General features: G+C 38.7%; 1 protein-coding gene across 2 annotated transcripts in view; it reads right to left on the bottom strand.

The window, feature by feature from the left end:
- Positions 1-20,639, bottom strand: part of cfap74 (cilia and flagella associated protein 74) — a 220,211-nt gene that overhangs the window by 165,055 nt on the left and 34,517 nt on the right. For both annotated transcript variants that reach the window (XM_043676312.1, XM_043676311.1), the window contains exons 5-6: positions 5,884-5,982; positions 1,470-1,574 (exon numbers count right to left, since the gene is read on the bottom strand). In XM_043676312.1, the coding sequence (XP_043532247.1) occupies positions 1,470-1,574; positions 5,884-5,982 (204 nt within the window). The remainder of the gene's footprint in view (positions 1-1,469; positions 1,575-5,883; positions 5,983-20,639) is intronic.

A 20,639-nucleotide genomic window follows, 5' to 3' on the forward strand; every position in this document is an offset into this window, starting at 1 on the left:
GGGTAAGTGGAGTTGAAATGCCCATCAGCTATGATTGAATGGCGGAGTGGACTCGATGGGCCGAATGGCCTTACTTCCACTCCTATGTCTTATGGTCTTATGGACTGCAGATGCTGGAGATCAGAGCTGAAAAATGTATTGCTGGAAAAGTGCAGCAGGTCAGACAGCATCCAAGGAGCAGGAGAATCGACGTTTCGGGCATAAGCCCTTCTTCAGGAACAACAAAAAGTGGCTGAGCAGAGGCTGATAGCCAAGTTTGGTACCCATGGGGATGGCCTCAACCGGGACCTTGGGTTCATGTCACAGTACAGGTGACCCCATTGCACTATACACACACACAGATAGACGGGCACACACAGGAATATGGACACACATAGACACTCCTACACACACATACACACACACGTGCACACACTCAGACCCTTTCTCATACACTCCCACAAACGCCCTCTCACAGACTTAAACTCCTTTACACTCACACATGTATACACATCCTCTCACAGACAATCATAACCTCCCCCCCCCCCCCGCCCCCCACAGACCCACATACACATATAAGTTTTTGGGTGAATTTGTACTTGCAGAATTACATTTTACTTTGCTCAAAAACTGCACGAATCCATGTAAGATTCTGTAAATCCGTTTTTTAGATTAGAATCAGTCTGACCATTGTGACACAGACAGCCTCACAGAGAGCTGACACCTTCAATACATTATCTGGGCTGACATGACACCAATTGTTAAAGTTCACTTGAGAATGAAACTTTTTTAAAAAGGTTTTGCAATTTACATATAAAAGAACTGAAACCAACATGGCCATTCTAAAAGATGAGAGACTTAACAAACAATCCAGGTCTTTTTCAAGGTATAATTTCAGTTACATCATATTGTAAACTTTTGCTATATATTCTGTGTCATACGATCTTATTCTCCACAACAACCTGATGATGGAGCAGTGCTCCGAAAGCTAGTGCTTTCAATTAAAGCTGTTGGATTATAATCTGGTGTTGTGTGATTTTTAACTCCTTAATTATGTATGCTCTTACAGTTCAACTTAGTACAAATTCTTATCAATGAGCAGACTAACCAGAAAATAATCATTTTTTTCATGCGCATGTCTTCGGACGTTTGATTTGGGTTATTTTTGCTGAGAAATGTCACTTCATTTTTTTGTGAAGTTATTGCTAATAAGAAGGTTTCTATGTCAAAATAGGGCACATATGTCAGCTATGTTCATGCTTTTTTTTATATGCAACTACTGTAAAATAGTGCTGTTAGGTCATTCAATCCTCATCAACAGACCACAGGAAAATATCAGTATAAGAATTTGAAGAAATACATCTACATTTTCTTCTGAGTACCACATATAAGCAACTATCAGGGCATATCACAAACAGGTACAAACATTTAAACTACTCCTATGGCAAAGTAATGCATTTGCAAACGTCATTGTTCAATCTATAACTCACTCATTCTCTTGCAGTTTCAAAGTAATTTTTGATTGAAGGTCTTCCTCCCCTCGAAGCTCATCACACAGTCGTCTGTGTTGTGCCCGAAGACGAAACAAAGCAGCACTGGAACAACGTCAGGAGAAACAATAAATATTAATAATAAGCAAAATTATTATGGCTGAAGGCAATAAATGCTTTTTTCATTTCATCTAATTTTCACCATCTATTCTTTTCTTCATATTTGTCATTATGGAACCACCTAAACAACAATTTGTATTTATAAACCAATTTTAACAGCAAAATGGCAAAAGTCACAAGTCAGATTGTAATCAGGCTAAAGGTTATACAGAGTCAGAAAAGGAAATGTAACTATATAAGTATAAATTCACATTATACATACAAAATATTGTTCTATGAATGCACATGACCTTTGTCATGGTATATCTGAATTAACCACAATAAGCACCAAGCTGCAGACTCCAGAGACAAGTACTTCCTTTTCCTTTATGCTTAATTTTTTCCTTACTTACTTCATCTTCTGGGTTAGAGGGTGTTATGGACCAGATCAGACCCCCTCAAGATATATTAAGAAGGTAGCCTAGACTCCACTTTTTCTTATTTTAAGGGCAACAGCCAGGTGTTGCATTCTGCATGCAATTTAATTAGTCAAACCAACAGGCTTGAAGCAAATCACACTTTATTCATTACACTATAGTTAACATACAACAAAAGAAAGAATAAATTGAAATAATTAACTCTATTGGAAAACTTAACAGAATAACAGCTTATTTAGCTACTAAACAGTAACTGTTTCAATATAGCAATATCCTATAAACATACCCTTGGCGAAGGCAAGTTCAGTTAAATAGGTTATCTCTCATGCAACTCTCCAGTCCAAGAGGAAAAACATCAAGATAAATCTCTGAGAGAGAGTAGCAGGGAGAGATGTACTGCAGTTTCCAAACCTTGCCTCAAGACCCCAGCAGCAACTGCTTTTGAAAAATTAAAACTAAAAATCCTAGTTCTTTGAGAGCTGGACCGTACCCATTCAGGCTGCTTCTATTGTTCCAACCTTTCAAAAAAAAACTAGGCCTCACAATCTGTTTATTTTATTGGCTTTGGAGCAGACTGCCTGTCATCTCTGTCACAACCTTTTTTCATTATAAAAATCAGGACAAAATATATCTCTTAAAACCATAGTATCGTCAGAGAGGAGGAGCACAAAATCAGATCCATTTCTCCTTCTTATACATTCAGAAAAAAGAGAAATTGATGCTGAGTAGCATTGTAATCAGTATAAGTTGAAGCTCATTGTCACAGAAGGAGAAAGAGAATCCAGGCAGGGGAAGATAAAAATCAATGGTGGACAATATACATAATGAGGAATAAGTAGAAATGGGAAATTGTAGTCATCAATATATCAGAAGAACAGGTTGATGAGGGATCTGAGGAGGATTGGAAAAAGGAATGTTTCACATATGGTAAAGAAGTTACACAATTCAGATAGACTTCACTTATGGGATTTAAGTTAAAACAAATCTAGTTCAGGTTGTGAGGAAGACAACCAAATTGAGGCTGGTGCAGAAGCATTTGATGGAGGAAATGCCTATAAACACAACTCAATGGGCAACATGGTAAAAATTAGCCCCCTATCTGATCAAAACCAGAGAGATATCCGGTTAAAATTATGATTATAATAGATCATTTATCTGCTCTTCCTTTCATTCTTTGATACTATTTCCATTAGTTCAAGTGAAGAGACTCCTCCAGATTTGCCAAGGAGAGCCGCAAACTTTCCTACTCCAGGCTCACTCCTCTCTTCCTTCTCAAAACAATTCTCTCACCACTTTGCTGCAAGCTGATGAGAAACCAAAAACTGCTTGATCTTTATCTACCAACAGCTGCTGAGTAGTCTCTTTTTACAAATAATGGGTAGAAAAATGGACTGATTAAGTATGCTAGGCCGTGAAATTAAAAAGAACTTTATTTTACTGAGTGCCTTTCTCAAATACATTGTTTGATCTAACCTTGCTTGAAGTTAAAATCAATGCCAAGGACTTGTAAAAAGACTTAACATCTATGCCAAGGAGGCAGTAATTAAAAAAAAAATGAGTCAGCCAGAACAAGCCATTTTCTTAGTGTTGGGGACCAGGTAGAAGTGGTGAGTATCGCCTGAACTGATCAAGTGTGCAGAATAAATGAGACCAACGGTTTGAACATGAACTGTTGAATTCAGAAACAGTTAGTAAGAGGAGTCATGATATTGTCATTTAGCTTTTACCATAAACTGAAGCAAATGGCATACAATAGCACTCCCCTTTGTTAGCAGATGAGTTACTTTGTCAATGAATATCCTTCCATTTTTAGGTCAGAAATGGAGATGATTGCACAATGTTTAGCACCATTTGTGATTCCTAAGACACTACAACAGTTCATGCTCAAATGTAGAAAAACTTGGACTATATCCAGGTTTGGTGTAACAAGTAGCACATACCATTCATGACCCAAAAATACCGAAGCAATGACCATCTCTAACAAAAGAGAATCTTATCATCGCCCCTTGACATGCAATAGCAGTCCCATTGTTAAATCCCCCACTATCAAAATCCTTCCATCACAATGCTCAATATGCAATGTACTAGGACCGTCAATTAATGCATATATGTTATCAATAACTTATATTTACGTAGAGCATTTAACATTACTGTATGTTCCATTGTGCTTAACAGGACACTGAGCCACAAAAGGAGATATTCATATGGATGACTAAAAACTTGGTCCAAGAGGGAAGTTTTAAGGAGTATGTTAAAGGAGGAGAAAGGAGGATAGAGAGAGAGAGGCAGAGAGGTTTAGGAAGTGAGTTCCAGAGCTCAAGGATCAGACATCTGAAGGAATGACTATCAATGGGGCAGTGGCTAAATTGCTCAAGAGACTAGAATTAGATTACTGCAGTGATATCGATGTATTTTGAAGCTGCTGGAGAATATAAAGATAGGGAGTAGTTAAGCCATTGAGGGATTTGAAAGCAAGGATGATAATGTTTAGATCAAGACACAAATTGATTGGGAGCCAATGTAAATCAGTAATTATGACACAGCAGCAGAGTTTTGGGTAACCAGACAGTGTTGGAATAGTCAGGTATGCAGTAAAGCAGTAAAGGAATGAATGAGGATTTCAGGAGCAGAAATGCTTAGTCAAGGCAACATTATTGAAGTTGAAATAGCTGGTGGAAATTTGACACCAAGATTTGAGCAAATTGGTTTAATGTCAAACTCAGCCAGGGAAAAGAATGGTACTGTTAGCTAGAGAATGGAGTTTGAAATAGGGATCAATAATAAAACCTTCAGTGTTTCCAACATTCACGTAAGGGCAGTAAAGGCATTAAATAATTGAGTAATGCTGCGTACATACTAATCAAGCTTGTTGAAACTTCCACAGGATGCCTTTTCTTCAGCAATACTTAAGTTCTGTACTACAATAAATTGAAGTAATTGATATTCTATACAACATTGTTATAATCTATCAGTCATGGATTAGTAGTTTACTTTCACTTGAGTCATACTGTTGTGGGTTCAAGTCCCACTCTGTACATCTAAGCACATAAGCTACACTGGCACGCCAATGCAGTGAGGTAGTTCTGTATGTGTCGGAGGCTCCATCCTTTAGGTGAGGCATTAAACTGTACTCTGGTGTTCAAAGTTTGTGCGAAGATTTGTAGCTCGGTGCTCGTTGCTGTGGTTCTGTTCGCCGAGCTGCATTTTCCGTTGGATGTAAAAGATCCAAAGCCACTATTTTAAAGAAGTGGATGTGAATGCTTTGCCGTGTCCTGATTTGTTTATCTCTCAGCCAACACTTGTAAAGAATGGTCAACTTGCTAGTGTCACAGTACTGTTCATGCAATCCTGCAGTGAGAAAGATTGGCTGCTGAAGTTTTTTACATTACAGCAAAAAACTATTTCATTGGCTGAAAAACATCCTTGGGTATTCTGAAGTTAAGGAACAAATGGTGGGAGTTGTTTTTTTCAATCCAATATATTTAGAAGTCTTAAGTTGTTTGCTCATCTTCAAAGTTCATTATTTGTACGATACTTTAAAAAACAAATAAATGTTGTTTTTAAGCATAAAGCAATGACAACTGTATAAAGACGATTCATAATAGACTCATTTTAGTTGTCAGAAGAAAGAAAATTAAACTATATTAGAATTCTTTATCCGTATTGTGCAGCCAACATCAAGAAGCTAAGTTGATTCCCATGTTGTGAGAAAGGGAGAAAAAAACAAGTGAGATAAGTTAAGACCTTATGAAAAGAACAGAGCAAATTGTGAATATATTTAATAACTAATAAGCAATATTAACTTTAGTGGATGTACAAAGAATCTGATTCATACAGAGACATGATAGAATGAATTAAATAGCAAAAATATCACATACTTGTTGTTGGCATGTTCCTGCTGTTGAATATCTTCCTCCACTTCTTTCCTCTCTCTCTCCAAAGTTTCTATTCTCATGCAGCATTCTTTTAATTCTTGTCTAAAATTAGAAGATATGTCAGTATAAGAACACGCGAAGGTAAGTAGACAGTTTTCAAAATAACATGCATCAAAAACATTTCAGGAAATACTATTATTCCAATTGAATCATTAAGCTGCATTTGGACTGAGTGAAACTGCAACAGTTAGCCTTTGTGCACTGAGGCTGCATTCCAACACTATAACATGAAAAGCAACAATTATGCTTTTCAAGTTTCGGCATAGAATGCAAGGATGGATTTTCTGATTTGCAGTTAAGGTGTGGTGGCAAGGGAGTTTCACAATGTCTACACTGCCATGGACTGGGCGAGTTATCTTGCAATAAGGCTGGGTTTGTCTTTCATCTTATTAATTATACAAGCGAGATGTTGGATATGTTTCTCATTGAATAAGATGATTGACATGTTTATCATAGCCAGGACCTCTGGGTTTCAAGACTCCAGTGGCTTTATAAACCCCAACCAGACACTGGTTCAGATGCTGCAAGCCAGGTTTGATGCATCACACTGTGGTGCTCACTTCCATACTGTGAACAGATGGTTCTGAAAGAAGGATCTGGAGACACTGACGGTGAGATTTATCTGCTTCCTGTCTGATTGCAGAAAGAGGCCATGCCACCAATCCCAGCCAACCTGATAGACCAACTCATATTTTCTCCTGGGTCAAGAGGGATGACCGCAGTGCAAGAAAGTCAATGATCTACTGCACTGCCTACCAATTCATACTTGAAGGCCAGCACTCAGTCTAATTGTTTCACTGCAGATGCCTCTCACAAAGGCTGATGGACTCAGCATCACATGCATCATGTCCACTCAAGACTGACACCTGTCCACTGAGCTTCCTACGAACTCAATAGGAAAACTTAATCACCTCTCCTGTTATGCATGATCACTGACTGCTCTTGCATCCAGTTCCATCACATTCAAACCCTCCCTTCATCTCATTGCAACAGAAACTGGCTCACAACTGGGTTTAGATGTCGAAGACAGGTGGGGGATTAGTAGACATAAAGCTTCTACTGCCCATGAGAAGATGACAGTGAGGCTGAACAGGAAAGACTAGAATCACTCATGTGCTTATGGGGAAATACTAATGGATAACCAATCCAGTAATGTCAATTGTGGTATGCTTCTCTCTCATTACCACCAGTGCTAATTTTGCATAAGCTATTGTACATTTTCTCTAAATACTTCCATCTCCCCTCTTATGTAGGCACTATGTAGCCTGTGACACTAGCTTCCTGACAAGGGAGCAGTGCTCCAAAAGCTAGTACTTCCAAATAAACCTGTTGGACTATAACCTAGTGTTGTGTGATTTTTAATTTTGTCCACTCCAGTCCAATACCAGCATCTCCACATCATTTGAGGAGAAAGGCAATGAACCCTCAGAGGATGCACCAATAATTGTGCAGCATTAAGACTTTTCTCAGTGGTTTCTCTATCTAGATTAGAGAAACATTGCTTATGATCCCAAATTTATTATTACTGCAAAAGTAAGGTCCCAGAGTTAAATCTGGCTTAACTGACCACTAATCTTATTTTTACAATTTGTTTACCTTGCCGGTCAGTCACTGAACATTTTCACAAGAGGCTGCCAATATACTTTTAGCAGAAGAACATCAAGGTTTATTGCATAGAAGTTAAAGTCTTTATTACAAGTATAAGAAAAAATTATTCCACCTTTTTACCTCAACAATCTTACAGATACTCAACCCTCAGGGAAGGGTCAGCCTGTTTCTACTTTAAAGTTTTCGGTTCAGTTGGCATGTTGATTTCTTCATAACAAAATTCTGCTTTCACTAATGTAATCTTCTTTGGTTAATGTCTTTTCTTAAGATCATTTAGAAAACTGCCAGCATAGCATACTTATTTCTTAAAATTAGTTCTTTAAACTCTTTCACAGCATCTGCTTTCACTTACTGACATTAAATCACTCAGGACTTCTCTCCTGCCTGACCACTTAGGAAACTGCTAAATTGCCCTATTGTTCTTATGAGGTTTTTCTGCCTGCACACTCACTGATCTTCTGGATGTTCTCTCTTTCTGAAAGGAAACTGTTTATATCTTTGCCTTCCTATGTTATTGGACATCTTGGCAATAGCTCATTTCCACTCCCCCTCCCCCCAATCCCTGACCCCCCACCCCCCCCATCACTTCTACCTAGTTTTCCTGACACACTGAACCATTCACTTCCAGGTTTTGTTTTCAAAGAGACCCATTTACATGCAAGTAAATGCATCTCCAGACACCCTAGTGTTATTTGTAAAACTCAAAAAAGAAATCGAAGTGTTATTCATCTTAACCCAAACAATATAGAAATACAAATCAAATTTAAGAGTGAACAAGATTCTCTCCACATGAGAACCAAGTTTCCAAATGATAGCAATAACGTATCATGAATTTTTATTACACTTTAAGTACGATAGGGAAAAAGTGGGAAACTATAGACCAGTTAGTTTGACCTCTGTAGTGGGGAAGTTGCTGGAGTCAATCATAAAGGAAGAGATAACTCAACATTGGTGAACCAAAGCTCAATTCACCAGTATCAGCACAGTTTCATGAAGGCCAAGTCACGCCTTACAAATTTGCTGGCATTCTTTAAGGATGTAACCAGCAAGGTGGACAATGGGGATCCAGTGGATGTGGTAGATCTAGACTTCCAGAAGTCATTTGACAAGGTGCTGAATAAAAGACTGATCTAGAAGAGGGTTAAGGGCTTGTAGAGTATTGGCTTGGATAGAGGATTGGCTGACTGACAGAAAGCAGAGAGTTGGGATTAATGGGTCCTTCTCTGGATGGCGAATTATAAGTAGGTGGTGCTGCAGGGTTCACTTCTCAAACCTCAACTATTTAAAATCTATGTAAATGATCTGCAAGTAGGGACAGAGTGTAACACAGCAAAATTTATGGATGATACTAAAATAGGTGGGAAAGCAGGCTGTGATGAGGAGATAAAGAGCTTAAGATGGATGTTGATAGGCTCAGAGAATGGGCCAGAACCTGGTAGAGAGACTTTAATGTGGGAAGTACGAAATTGTCCATTTTGGCCAGAAAAATAAAAGGGCAATTCATTATTTAATGGGAAGCAGATTCAAAGTGCATCAGAGCAGAGAGATCTGGGCGTCCTTGTGCATGAATTGCAAAAAGTGGATATGCAGCTACAACATTTAATCAGAAAGGGAAATGGAATCCTGACATTTATTGCAAAAGGACTGGATTATAAAAGTATAGAAATGTGGTTACAACCATTTTGGTGAGACCACATAGAAGTACAGTGTGTGGTTTCATTCCCCTTACTTGGGGAAGGATGTGCTGGCACTGGAGGCAGTTCACAGGTGGGTCAACAGCTTGATTCCAGGATGAAAGGGCTGTTGTATGAGAAGTGGTTGAATAGCTTGGGCTTGTACTCACTGGAGTTCAGAAGAATGGTAGGGAATCTGACTGAGGTATACAGAATGTTAAAGGGGATTGATAAAGTGGACATTGAATAGATGTTCCTCCTTTGGGACAGTCTCAAACAAGAGGTCATAGACATAGAGTGGGAGGAGGTAGGATCATAACTGAAATGAGAAGAAATGACATCTCTCAGAAGGTTGTGAATCTGTGGAACTTACTGCCCTGGAGTTCACTGGAGGCAGAATCAATAAACAGATTCAAGAAAAAAATAGATATGCTTTCTGATGAAAAGTGGGATAAAGGGCTATGGGGAGCAGGCAGAAAAGTGGAGTTGAGAGCAAGATACAATCAGCCATGATCATGTTAAATGCCAGAGTGGGTTTGAAATGCTGAATTGCCTACTCCTGCTCCTTATTCCTAAATACCTATGTTAGTGCTAAAGACCTTGTGTATGTAAAAGCAATTTAAGTAGCATAAAATGTCTGGTTCCATGTCAGCAAAAAAAAAATCATGTACAGATATGTGAGATGCCTGGCTATCCCTGAGGTCAAACCAATCTGGCAGAAGCATTCAAGTCCTAGGTGTCTCTCAGCCCCAGAACAAATGGTTGATGCCTTGAGGTGATGGCTGAGCTGGTCATGGAAAAAACATGGTGATATTGTGAGGCTTGTACTCTGCTGATGCCAAGTTGCATGGATGAAGGGCTGAAGAGGATTGTTGCCACTAACCAAGCAGGGTCATTGTACAGAAGAAGCAGTTCCATGTAAAGAGAAGGTAGATAGCTGGCACAGCTATTCCATGAACTGCAACAAAGGCTGTCAAGCCAAGTCACCAGGCACCCTCTGTTTTACTTGTCAAACTTTTGTGTCTTTTAGTTTCCTAATGTAAGAGAGGAACATTGGAAGTGTAATGTTAGGTATTAGTGAGATGCAAATGTATGTAAATGAGCTTGCTGTCACTCGGGTGACATCCTGAACTTGGGAGGTGAAATCAAGAATCTAATCTTTTCACTCTCACCCAATTGTAATCTTGCTTACCATTAATCACACCATACAGGGAGAAGACAATTCTGCCTTTAGTCATGTTGAAATTACCAGCATGTGAATGCTTAACATTTTCATGCAAGTTATTTTAGTTTATTTTAGAGAAGGGATTAACCAAATTACATGAAACAGGTTAATGCCTCATGAGGATAAGGAAGAGAAGAACTGAATTTAGACAGTTATACTGAATGTGTCACACAACAATTTCATAACAAAAGACAAACAATAAGATACTATGGTATCATAAAAATTTATGATTTTTAAAAATCATTACTAACTGAAGGGAAACAAAGGGAAAAAAATTAGATCATATTCTTCATCTCAATTATGACAAATATTTAGCAACAAATTAAATAAATAAATAAAACGAAGCCTTCTGTGGTAAGTCTTGTAAAATTTGTAACTAATCTTTCAGCGGTTGGATTCTAATTTCTCAATTAAAATCAACTAATTTACTGAAATTTTGACAAAGTCAAAAATATATAATTTTGTTAAATAAATATTTTTGTTCCATTTGTTTTGACAAGCATCAAAGTTTCAATCATTCAATGTTAAAACTAAATAACTCTAGAAATGGTAAGATAATTTTGCGAATGTTAAAGTAACATTTTCTCTTCATGCACTGTGCAGTTCTGTTTACTTGTCCTGTATTTTAGACATTTCAAATTGTTGGTTTAAAAAAAACTCTTGAATAGCTTGTAGTGCATTAGAAAAGGTGAATATGTTGCAAACCTTCTCTGTATCTTGGCACCAACTTCTAAGTTTCTCTTATTCTGAAAATGTGCAAATTTGTTTAAAAAATCTATATATTTATTTGGCATCTGGAATAAAACCACAAAGTGGCATTCTGAAATCTGCAAATGAAAATTTTGTGCCAGATCCTGGAAGAGTTGAGAGGATGCTGGGGGCTTTTACAAATACATGAAAGTCCCACTCTCATCACCAACAGATCCTATTTTTGCCATTACTGTACAGGGAAAGGAAGAGGCATGATTCACACAGGAGGGAAACACAAACTCAGAAGTGCTATGGATCAGACCAAGCCCCCTCACAATATTCAGAAAATAGTCTAGACCCTAATTCTTCTTATTTTAAAGGTAAATATAAGGTTTTGTGTTCCAGATGCAATTTGACTGGTCAAACTAATGGATTTAAAACGAAACACACTTTATTCATCCATTATAGTTTAAATACAACAAAAGAAAGAAGGAATCGGAAATAATTCTATGGGAAAACTGAACACAATAATAGATACTGTAACTATTACGAATTAAATGTTCAAATATATAGTAATATCCCATAACCACATCCTTGCCAAAAGGCAAATTCAGAAAACAGATTGTCTCACATGCAATCTAGTAGCAGGCAGAGAACCCCTAGCTTTTGTCTGTAATCTAGACAGGGAAAGAATAGCTTTCACTTTTTCAAAACCCCAAGAACAACTGCTAAACTCCCTGGTTCTGTGTGATTTGATCACACCCATTTAGGCTGCTTCTATTATTCCAACTGAAAAAAAACCAAGGCTTTACAAACTTAAAAAATACCAAGGCTATACAGGTTATTTACCTTCTCAGAGACTGCTTGGCACCTGTCCCCTATCTCTCTCTCTCTCTCTCTCTAAATGAAATCAGTACAAAACACACCTCTTAGAGGCACATATCATTGCATGAGGACAAGCTGAACTTAGCTGAACAGCTCTCACTTCGACTGTTGCAAGGGCCTTAAACTGCATTGTGAATGTATAGGAAACTGATGAAGTAGGCATAAATGTTTTTGAAAGGTGGATGAGATATGTTTAACTGCCACGGTCTGAAATATTTTAAGTCTGCCCACTCTTTTAAACTATAGAAAAACAACTATCTGTAGCTGTCTGTAATTATTTTAAAAAACTCTGCTGGACTGTTATGATTGACAGGACAGCTTGTGGAGCATCTGTTTCAACAGTTAGTTGTTGACATCTCATTATGAACATTTGTCAGAGTTTCAAATCTATCATTATCTTAAAAGGGGGCCCTGAACTCAGTTTGATTGATAACTGTTATGAAGATGTGGGTGTACCTTTAAGAGAGTTAAAAACAGCAGAACTACTGGACACAGCACCAAGTGTTCTCAATAAGGCAACAATGTAACACTGGGTCAAACAACCCAATTAGTTCACTGCCTGGAGACAAAAACAAATTCGAATTCGGCCAATCGGTTTAAATTATATCCTAAAAAAGTACCAATTCCCAATCAAGTTTGAATTGAGTATATTGACAATCTTAAAAGCCAATGACATAATCCAATGCTCTGGGGTCTAAGACTGGGGGAAAACTGAAAACTGTTATGACACGGGATAAACTCTCCTGCCTGATTTAAAACCAGCAACACAGAAATGATTTATCCCGTGCAGTAAAAATTCGAGTGGCTAAGAACTATGTAAAACAAAAATTAACAACTTTATTTCTTAAGGTATAACAGAGAATAATTAATTAACCACCGTTTACAATTTCTTTCTCTAACCTATCTTTTACATTCCCTGCTATAATACTAGTCCGATAAAACTTCCAATTAAGATTTACAAAACAACACATCTTATCTCAAAATCAGGCAGCTGTAGATTCTTATCTTCGGATCTTCCTGTGTCTTCTTTTCTCCTTGTTAGGAATTTCTGCATCACAGGTTACTAATCGAAAAGGTACTTTTAAGAGAGATCTTTTTTCAAGCAGTCTGTTACATGCTAGGAATTGGCAGTTCTCCTCTCAACTGCTCAATTTCCCCCCAGTCTTATACCCCAGAGCATCATATTGTGTCATTGGCTTTTAAGACTGTCAATATACTCAATTCAAACTGGATTGGAAATTGGTATTTTTTGGGGGTATAATTTAAACTGATTGGCCGAATTCCAATTTGTTTTTGTCTCCAGGCAGTGAACTAATCGGGTTGTTCGACCCAGTGTTACATTGTTGCCTTATTGAGAACACTTGGTGCTATGTCCGGTAGTTCTGCTGTTTTTAACTCTCTTAAAGGTACACCCACATCTTCATAACATAACTTAGGGGCTATTAAAGTATTAGAGGCATGAAAAGAAGTTTTATAAGAGGTTAACCCCTTGAGAGTAAATGGCTTTGATGCTGTCATTATTGCTAGAGTTTATCAGTATAAAATCTTCATACTGAGAGCAATATTAGACCTTCAGACGTTTACTGAAGAGGACGGGAAAGAATGCCAGGTGCAGCACAAGGCAGAAGAGGTGTCCACCTGCTGTGGTTGCAAAAAAAAGGACCACTTGTGTGTTAAACAGCATAACAGATTTAACCTGTATCTCCGTATCCTCCTTGACATTGTCTTTTTCTAGCGTGAATACTGATGAAAAGTATTCATTTAGCGCTTCCGCTATCTCCTTTGACTCCACGCAAAACGTCCCACTGCTATTCTTGATTGGCCCTAATCTTTGTATCGTCATTCTTTTATTCCTGATATGCCTATAGAAAGCCTTAGGGTTTTCCTTGATCCTAACTGCCAACAACTTCTCATGTCCCCTCCTGGTTCTTGCTCTCTCTTTAGGTCTTTCCTGGCTAACTTGTAATTCTCAAGTGTCCTAACTGAGCCTTTACATCTCATCCTAACATAAGCCTTCTTCTTCCTCTTGACAAGAGATTCAATTTCCTTAGTAAACCACGGCTCCCATGCTTGACAACTTCTTCCCTGCCTGACAGGGACATACTTATCAAGGACCCGCAGTAACTGTTCCTTGAATAAGCGCCACATTTCAATTGTGCCCATCCCCTGCAGTTTACTTCCCCATCCTATGCATCCTAAATCTTGCCTAATCACATTGTAATTGCTTTTTCTCCAGCTATAACTCCTGCCCTGCAGGATGTACCTAACCCTTTCCATCACTTAAGTAAATATAAACAAATTGTGGTCACTATCACCAAAGTGCTCACCTCCCTCCAAATCTAACACCTGGCCTGGTTCATTACCCAAATCTAATGTGGCCTTGCCCCTTGTTGGCCTGTCTACATACTGTATCAGGAAACTCTCCTGCACACATTGGACAAAAACTGACCCATCTAAAGTACTTAAACTTTAGTATTCCTAGTCAATATTTGGAAAGTTAAAGTCCCTCATAACAACTACACTGTTACTCTCGCTCTTATCGAGGATTATCTTTGCTATCCTTTTCTTTACATCTCTGGAACTATTTGGAGATCTACAGAAAACTCCCAACTGGGTAACCTCTCCTCTTCTGTTTCTAACCTCAGCCCATAGTACCTCAGTAGATGAGTCCTCAAATGTCCTTTCTGCAACTGTAATACTGTCCTTCTGTAACAATGCCACCCCACCCCGCCTTTTACCATTTTCTCTGTCCTTACTGAAACATCTAAATCCTAGAACCTGCAATAACAATTCCAGGCCACACCACTGAAATCCCAGGTACCAATCCATGCTACAGGTTTACCCACTTTATTCCGATGTTCCTGGTGTTAAAGTAGACACACTTCAAACCAACTTCTTGCTTGCTGGTGCCTTCTTGTGACCTTGAAACCTTCGTTCTGACCTCACTACTCTCAACCTCCTGTATACTCAGACTACAATTTAGGTTCCCATCCCCTGCTAAATTAGTGAATGAATGAACAGGAACCCAGTTAGTGAATATCATGTTATTAATTTAATATATTAATATTATATTGAATATTCATGAATACAGGTGAGTGAATTAATAAAGATAGCCTATAACACAATATCTACAACTGAGAAGTGGCATTGTGCCACACAAGTGCCAGGCAATGACCTTCACAGATAGAAGAGAATCTAAGCATCGCCCCTTGACATTCCATGTCAGTACCATCAGTGAAACTCCCACTATTTGCATCCTGGGGGTTATCATTGAGCAAAAACTGAACAGAATTTGCCAAATAAATATCATGCTTGTGGGCAGCACGTGGCACAGTGGTTAGCACTGCTGCCTCACAGCGCCAGAGACTCGGGTTCAATTCCTGCCTCAGGTGACTCTCTGTGTGGAGTTTGCACATTCTCCCCGTGTCTGCGTGGGTTTCCTCCGGGTGCTCCGGTTTCCTCCCACAATCCAAAAATGTGCAGGTTAGGTGAATTGGTGAGGCTAAATTGCCCATAGTGTTAGGTGAAAGGGTAAATGTAGGGGAATAAGTCTGGGTGGGTTGCGCTTCGGCGGGTTGGTGTAGACTTGTTGGGCCAAAGGGCCTGTTTCCACACTGTAAGTAATCTAAAATAAAAGCCAGGTCAGAGGCTAGGAGTATTATATTGAGTAACTCATCTCCTGACTCCTCAAAGCCTATCCATTATCTAATGATTCAAGTCAGGAGTGTGATGGAATACTCCCCACTTGCCTGGATGAGTGCAATTCCAACAAAACTCAAGAAGCTCAACCTCACTCAGGCAAGGCAGCCCTATCGATCTGCACCATATCAATAAATATCAACTCCTTCCACCACTGATACTTAGTTGTAGCAGTGTATACAATTACAACGTGGACTGCAGAATTTATCAGACATTCTTAGACAGCAGCTTACAAACCCACAACCTCTACCATCTCTGGAAGGTCAAGGGCAGCAGGTACATTGGAACACTGTCACCTGCAGGTTTCCCTTCAAGTCACTCACCATTTTAGCATGGACATATATCACTATTCCATCAGTGTTAATGAGACAAGATCCAGGAACTCCCTCCCTGTCAGCATTGTGTCTATCTACACCAAATGGATTGGAGTGATTCAGCTCATCACAAACCTCTCCAGGAGAACGAGGGATGGCAATAAATGCTGTCAGCCAGCAATGCCCACTTCACACGATGAATGAAAGTGAACCATTTCATCTTTAAAAGGCTCTTGAGGTTTGTTCATGGTGGACACTAGGGAATTAGCATTCACTTGACATGGAGGAATGAGGGAACATGAGGGAGTGAGTGTGGACATTAGATGGCATGGGGTTATGAGTAGCCACGGGGAGATGGTGACACAGTAGTAATGCCACTGGATTGGTAATGCAGAAGTGAAGGTTAATTTCTGCAGACAAGATTTCAGCAACTGGTGGAATTTAAATACAACTCATTATTCAAAATAAATTATCATTGAAGTTATCATTGATTGTCATAAAAACCCATTTCATTCACTAATGCCCTTTATGGGAAGGAAATCTGTTGCCCTTATCTGTTCTTGTTTAGATGTCACTCCAACCTAAGCAATATGGCTAATCCTTAACTGTTCTCAAAGGGCAATAAATGATACTCAACTATTACCAGCTGTGCCAACAATGCCTATATACCATTTAAAGACAAAAGTAAAAATAAATACCTAATAGGTGAATGAAACTTAATTTTCTAAAATCAACATGGAAACATAAACTTTTAGCAAAACTAAATGTAGGAAGACCTTACTATTAATTTCAAAGTGAAATATTCAGTGGTTCAATCCTAAAGACATAATCATTCCTCCTCATTACCAAAATCTTTGAACTGTGGTGGGAGTTACCAGCTCCCATCATGTAAACATATTAAGATGGCCTGCAGAAGATTACGTCAGCCATGACGTTTGTGAAGCTGATCGGCCAATGTGAATATGATCAAAGTGGCGACAATCTCAATTTCAATTTTTCAATTTCAATCATTCAGCAAAAACGATAACTATCAAACAGTAGGTAATGCACTCTCTTTAATGCAAAGTGACAATATCAATATTCAGATTGTATAGTTGATGCTCTACCTCGCTATGTAGATATTCTATAAATTATCGAGGTGACCATATTATAGTAGGTAGGTAGGTCTTGGAGTAAAAAACAATTATTTGATTGGCCAACAGACCTGGGTCTCTGTTGTGACCTTTTTTATGAAATGATATATATTATGTCCCTTAAAAACATCTGTGATGTTGAAAAAAAAACTCAACCTTGATATATTTGCTAATAATTTAGTAACTACAACTATAGAAAACTGTAAAGTGACCCAAAATAGGCAGGGAGATGAGCCAGTGGCTGTATTTGTTGCCAAAATACTAATTAATAAACAACTAAATATCCAAGAAATTGTTAGCAACACTTGAACACTCACACAACAAACCACTATCAAATATTTTAATGAGTATAGTTATTTTGAGTGGGTTAATATATCTGCTAAAAATAATAAACAAATGTGTGATGAAAATACATTAACCATTCATACATTAATATTGCATGTTAAGTTCTAAGCCAGTATTGATAATGTTTAAAAATTATTTACGACTGTTACCATCTGTTGTTACATTAAGCATCTACTTGCTTTGCTGAATTAAATAGGAAGATAGGAACTGGATTAGGCCATTCATCCCCACGAGCCTATTCCACCATTCAATGAGATCAATGCTGGTCTGTGGCCTAACTCCATATATCTGCCTTTGGCCATATTCCTTAATATCTTTACTTAACAAAAAATGAACTATCTCAGACTTAAAATTAACAACATAGCAGAAAACAGGGGGAAGACATCATCAGAATAGTTATATACAGTTTAGTTTCTCCATGGATATATCTATCAAGGACAAAGTGAAATATTATGTACATAATATGCATATATGAGTTAGACTAGGAGTCACACAGAAATATTACAATTGCAATGAGATATATATCAGACAGAAGTGAGAGATGGAAAAGAAGCAAAGGCAAATATCATTTTGGGCATGCAGGAGATCGCTGCAAACAGCCAGAGAGAAGATTGAAGTACAAACTTTCTGTGAACTGGAGTTGCCAATCAGACGACTGTTTTTTTTTTGCTTTTGGCCATTTATTGTTTGCAACATAATTATTTCTCCTTCTCCATTCTAAAAAGAATTGTGACTTTGAAACTCAGTTTCAAACAGGTCATGACAGAAAAATGTAACATCACAGACAAACACAATGCCGTGATTCTTGCCTGTTCAAGTGCATTCACAAAACCTGACATAATTTTCAACTTCCATCATTTGATTTTAATCATGTATCTAAAATTGCTGCAGCGATTATTTGACTATAGGTTGAGACAAGATCAGGAACCAATAAACAAAATTATCTGAATTAAAATTGCCTTTTTATCAAAAGACAAAAATTTGTAACAGCAAGGATTGAAATTCTTTCTCTGCCTGTTCCTCATCAACATGAAAACAGTGCCTGGTTAAAAAAGCAAATCGGAGAAACAACCACTGACCATGGCCTCGAGGTAATCTTTATATTTGCACGACCGAGGATATCATCACCAATTGAACAACTACAGTCTTAGGTCAAAATTTAATCACTCCAGGATTCTAATAACTGTATTCTTCCTGTCTGTATGTGAGAGTTCTTTTTAAACTCTGTACCTGTGTTGGTGTCTGTGTGTATGTGTGTTTAATATCATGGTTTATGTTTATGTCTAGTGGTAAGTAAGTAATAAAATTTCTGCTCCTTTCATTCAAAACAATGTTGCATTTGCTTCATTAATTTTGACCTTGATTCAATTGAAGTGCATAGTTACAAGCTAGAAAGAAGTAAAATATTTCTTGCAATCGATCCAGAAGGGGTTAAGAAGTGGATTGGGTGACTTTAACTTTCCCAATGTTGATTGGAACCTTCTTCGAGCAGAAGATTTGAATGGAGCTGTTTTTGTAAGGTGTGTTCAGGAGGGTTTCCTAACTCAGTACGTTGACAGGCCGACGAGGGGAGAGGCCATTCTAGACTTGGTGCTCAGAAACGAGCCGGGGCAGGTATCAGATCTTGTGGTGGGAGAGCATTTTGGTGATAGTGACCACAACTGCCTCACATTCTACATAGCTATGGAGAAGGAGAGGATTAGGCAAAATGGGAGGATATTTAATTGGGGAAGAGGAAACTATGATGCGATTAGACATGAATTAGGAAGCATGGATTGGGAGCAATTGTTCCATGGTAAAGGCACTATAGGCATGTGGAGACTGTTTAAGGAACAGTTGTTGCAAGTGATGAATAAATATGTCCCTCTGAGACAGGCAAGAAGTGGTAAGATAAAGGAACCTTGGATGACGAGAGCGGTGGAGCTTCTCGTCAAAAGGTAAAAGGTAGCTTACGTAAGGTGGAGGAAGCTAGGGTCAAGCTCAGCTCTACAGGATTAGAGGCAGGCGAGGAAGGAGCTCAAAAGTGGTCTGAGGAGAGCCAGGAGGGGGCATAAGAAAGGCTTGGCAGAACGGATTAGGGAGAACACAAAGGCATTTTACACTTATGTGAGGAATAAGAGAATGGTCAAAGAAAGAGTAGGATCGATCAAGGATAGCACAATTTGTGTGTGGAGTCTGAGGAGGTAGGGGAAGCCCTAAATGAGTTTTTTGCTTCTGTCTTTACGAAAGAAATGAACTTTGTAGTGAATGAAACCTTTGAAGAGCAGGTGTGCATGCTGGAATGGATAGAGATAGAGGAAGCTGATGTGCTGAAAATTTTGTCAAACATTAAGGTTGACAAGTCGCCAGGCCCGGACCAGATTTGTCCTCGGCTGCTTTGGGAAACGAGAAATGCAATTGCTTCGCCACTTGCGAAGATCTTTGCATCCTCGCTCTCCACTGGAGTCGTACCTGAGGACTGGAGAGAGGCACATGTAATTCCTCTCTTCAAGAAAGGAAATGGGGAAATCCCCAGCAATTACAAGTTTCACCTCTGTCGTCTGCAAGGTGTTAGAAAGGATTCTGAGGGATAGGATTTATGACCATCTGGAAGAGCATAGCTTGATTAAATGCAGTCAACACAACTTTGTGAGGGGCAGGTCATGCCTCACAAACCTTATCGAGTTCTTTGAGGATGTGACTAGAAAGGTTGATGAGGGTCAAGCTGTGTATATGGTGTATATGGACTTCAGGAAGGCACTTGATAAGGTTTCCCATGGTAGGCTCATTCAGAAGGTCAGGAGGAATGGGATACAGGGGAACTTAGCTGTTTGGATACACAATTGGCTGGCCAACAGAAGACAGCGAGCGAAGGAAAATATTCTGCCTGGAAGTCTGTGGTGAGTGGTGTTCCACAGGGCTCTGTCCTTGGGCCTCTACTGTTTGTAATTTTTATTAATGACTTGGATGAGGGGATTGAAGGATGGGTCAGCAAGTTTGCAGACGACACAAAGGTTGGAGGTGTCGTTGATAGTATAAAGGGCTGTTGTAGGCTGCAGCGGGACATTGACAGGATGCAGAGATGGACTGAGAGGTGGGAGATGGAGTTCAACCTGGATAAATGCGAAGTGATGCATTTTGGAAGGTC

Source organism: Chiloscyllium plagiosum, chromosome 34 (genome assembly GCF_004010195.1).
Source record: "Chiloscyllium plagiosum isolate BGI_BamShark_2017 chromosome 34, ASM401019v2, whole genome shotgun sequence".
Lineage (NCBI taxonomy): Eukaryota > Metazoa > Chordata > Chondrichthyes > Orectolobiformes > Hemiscylliidae > Chiloscyllium > Chiloscyllium plagiosum.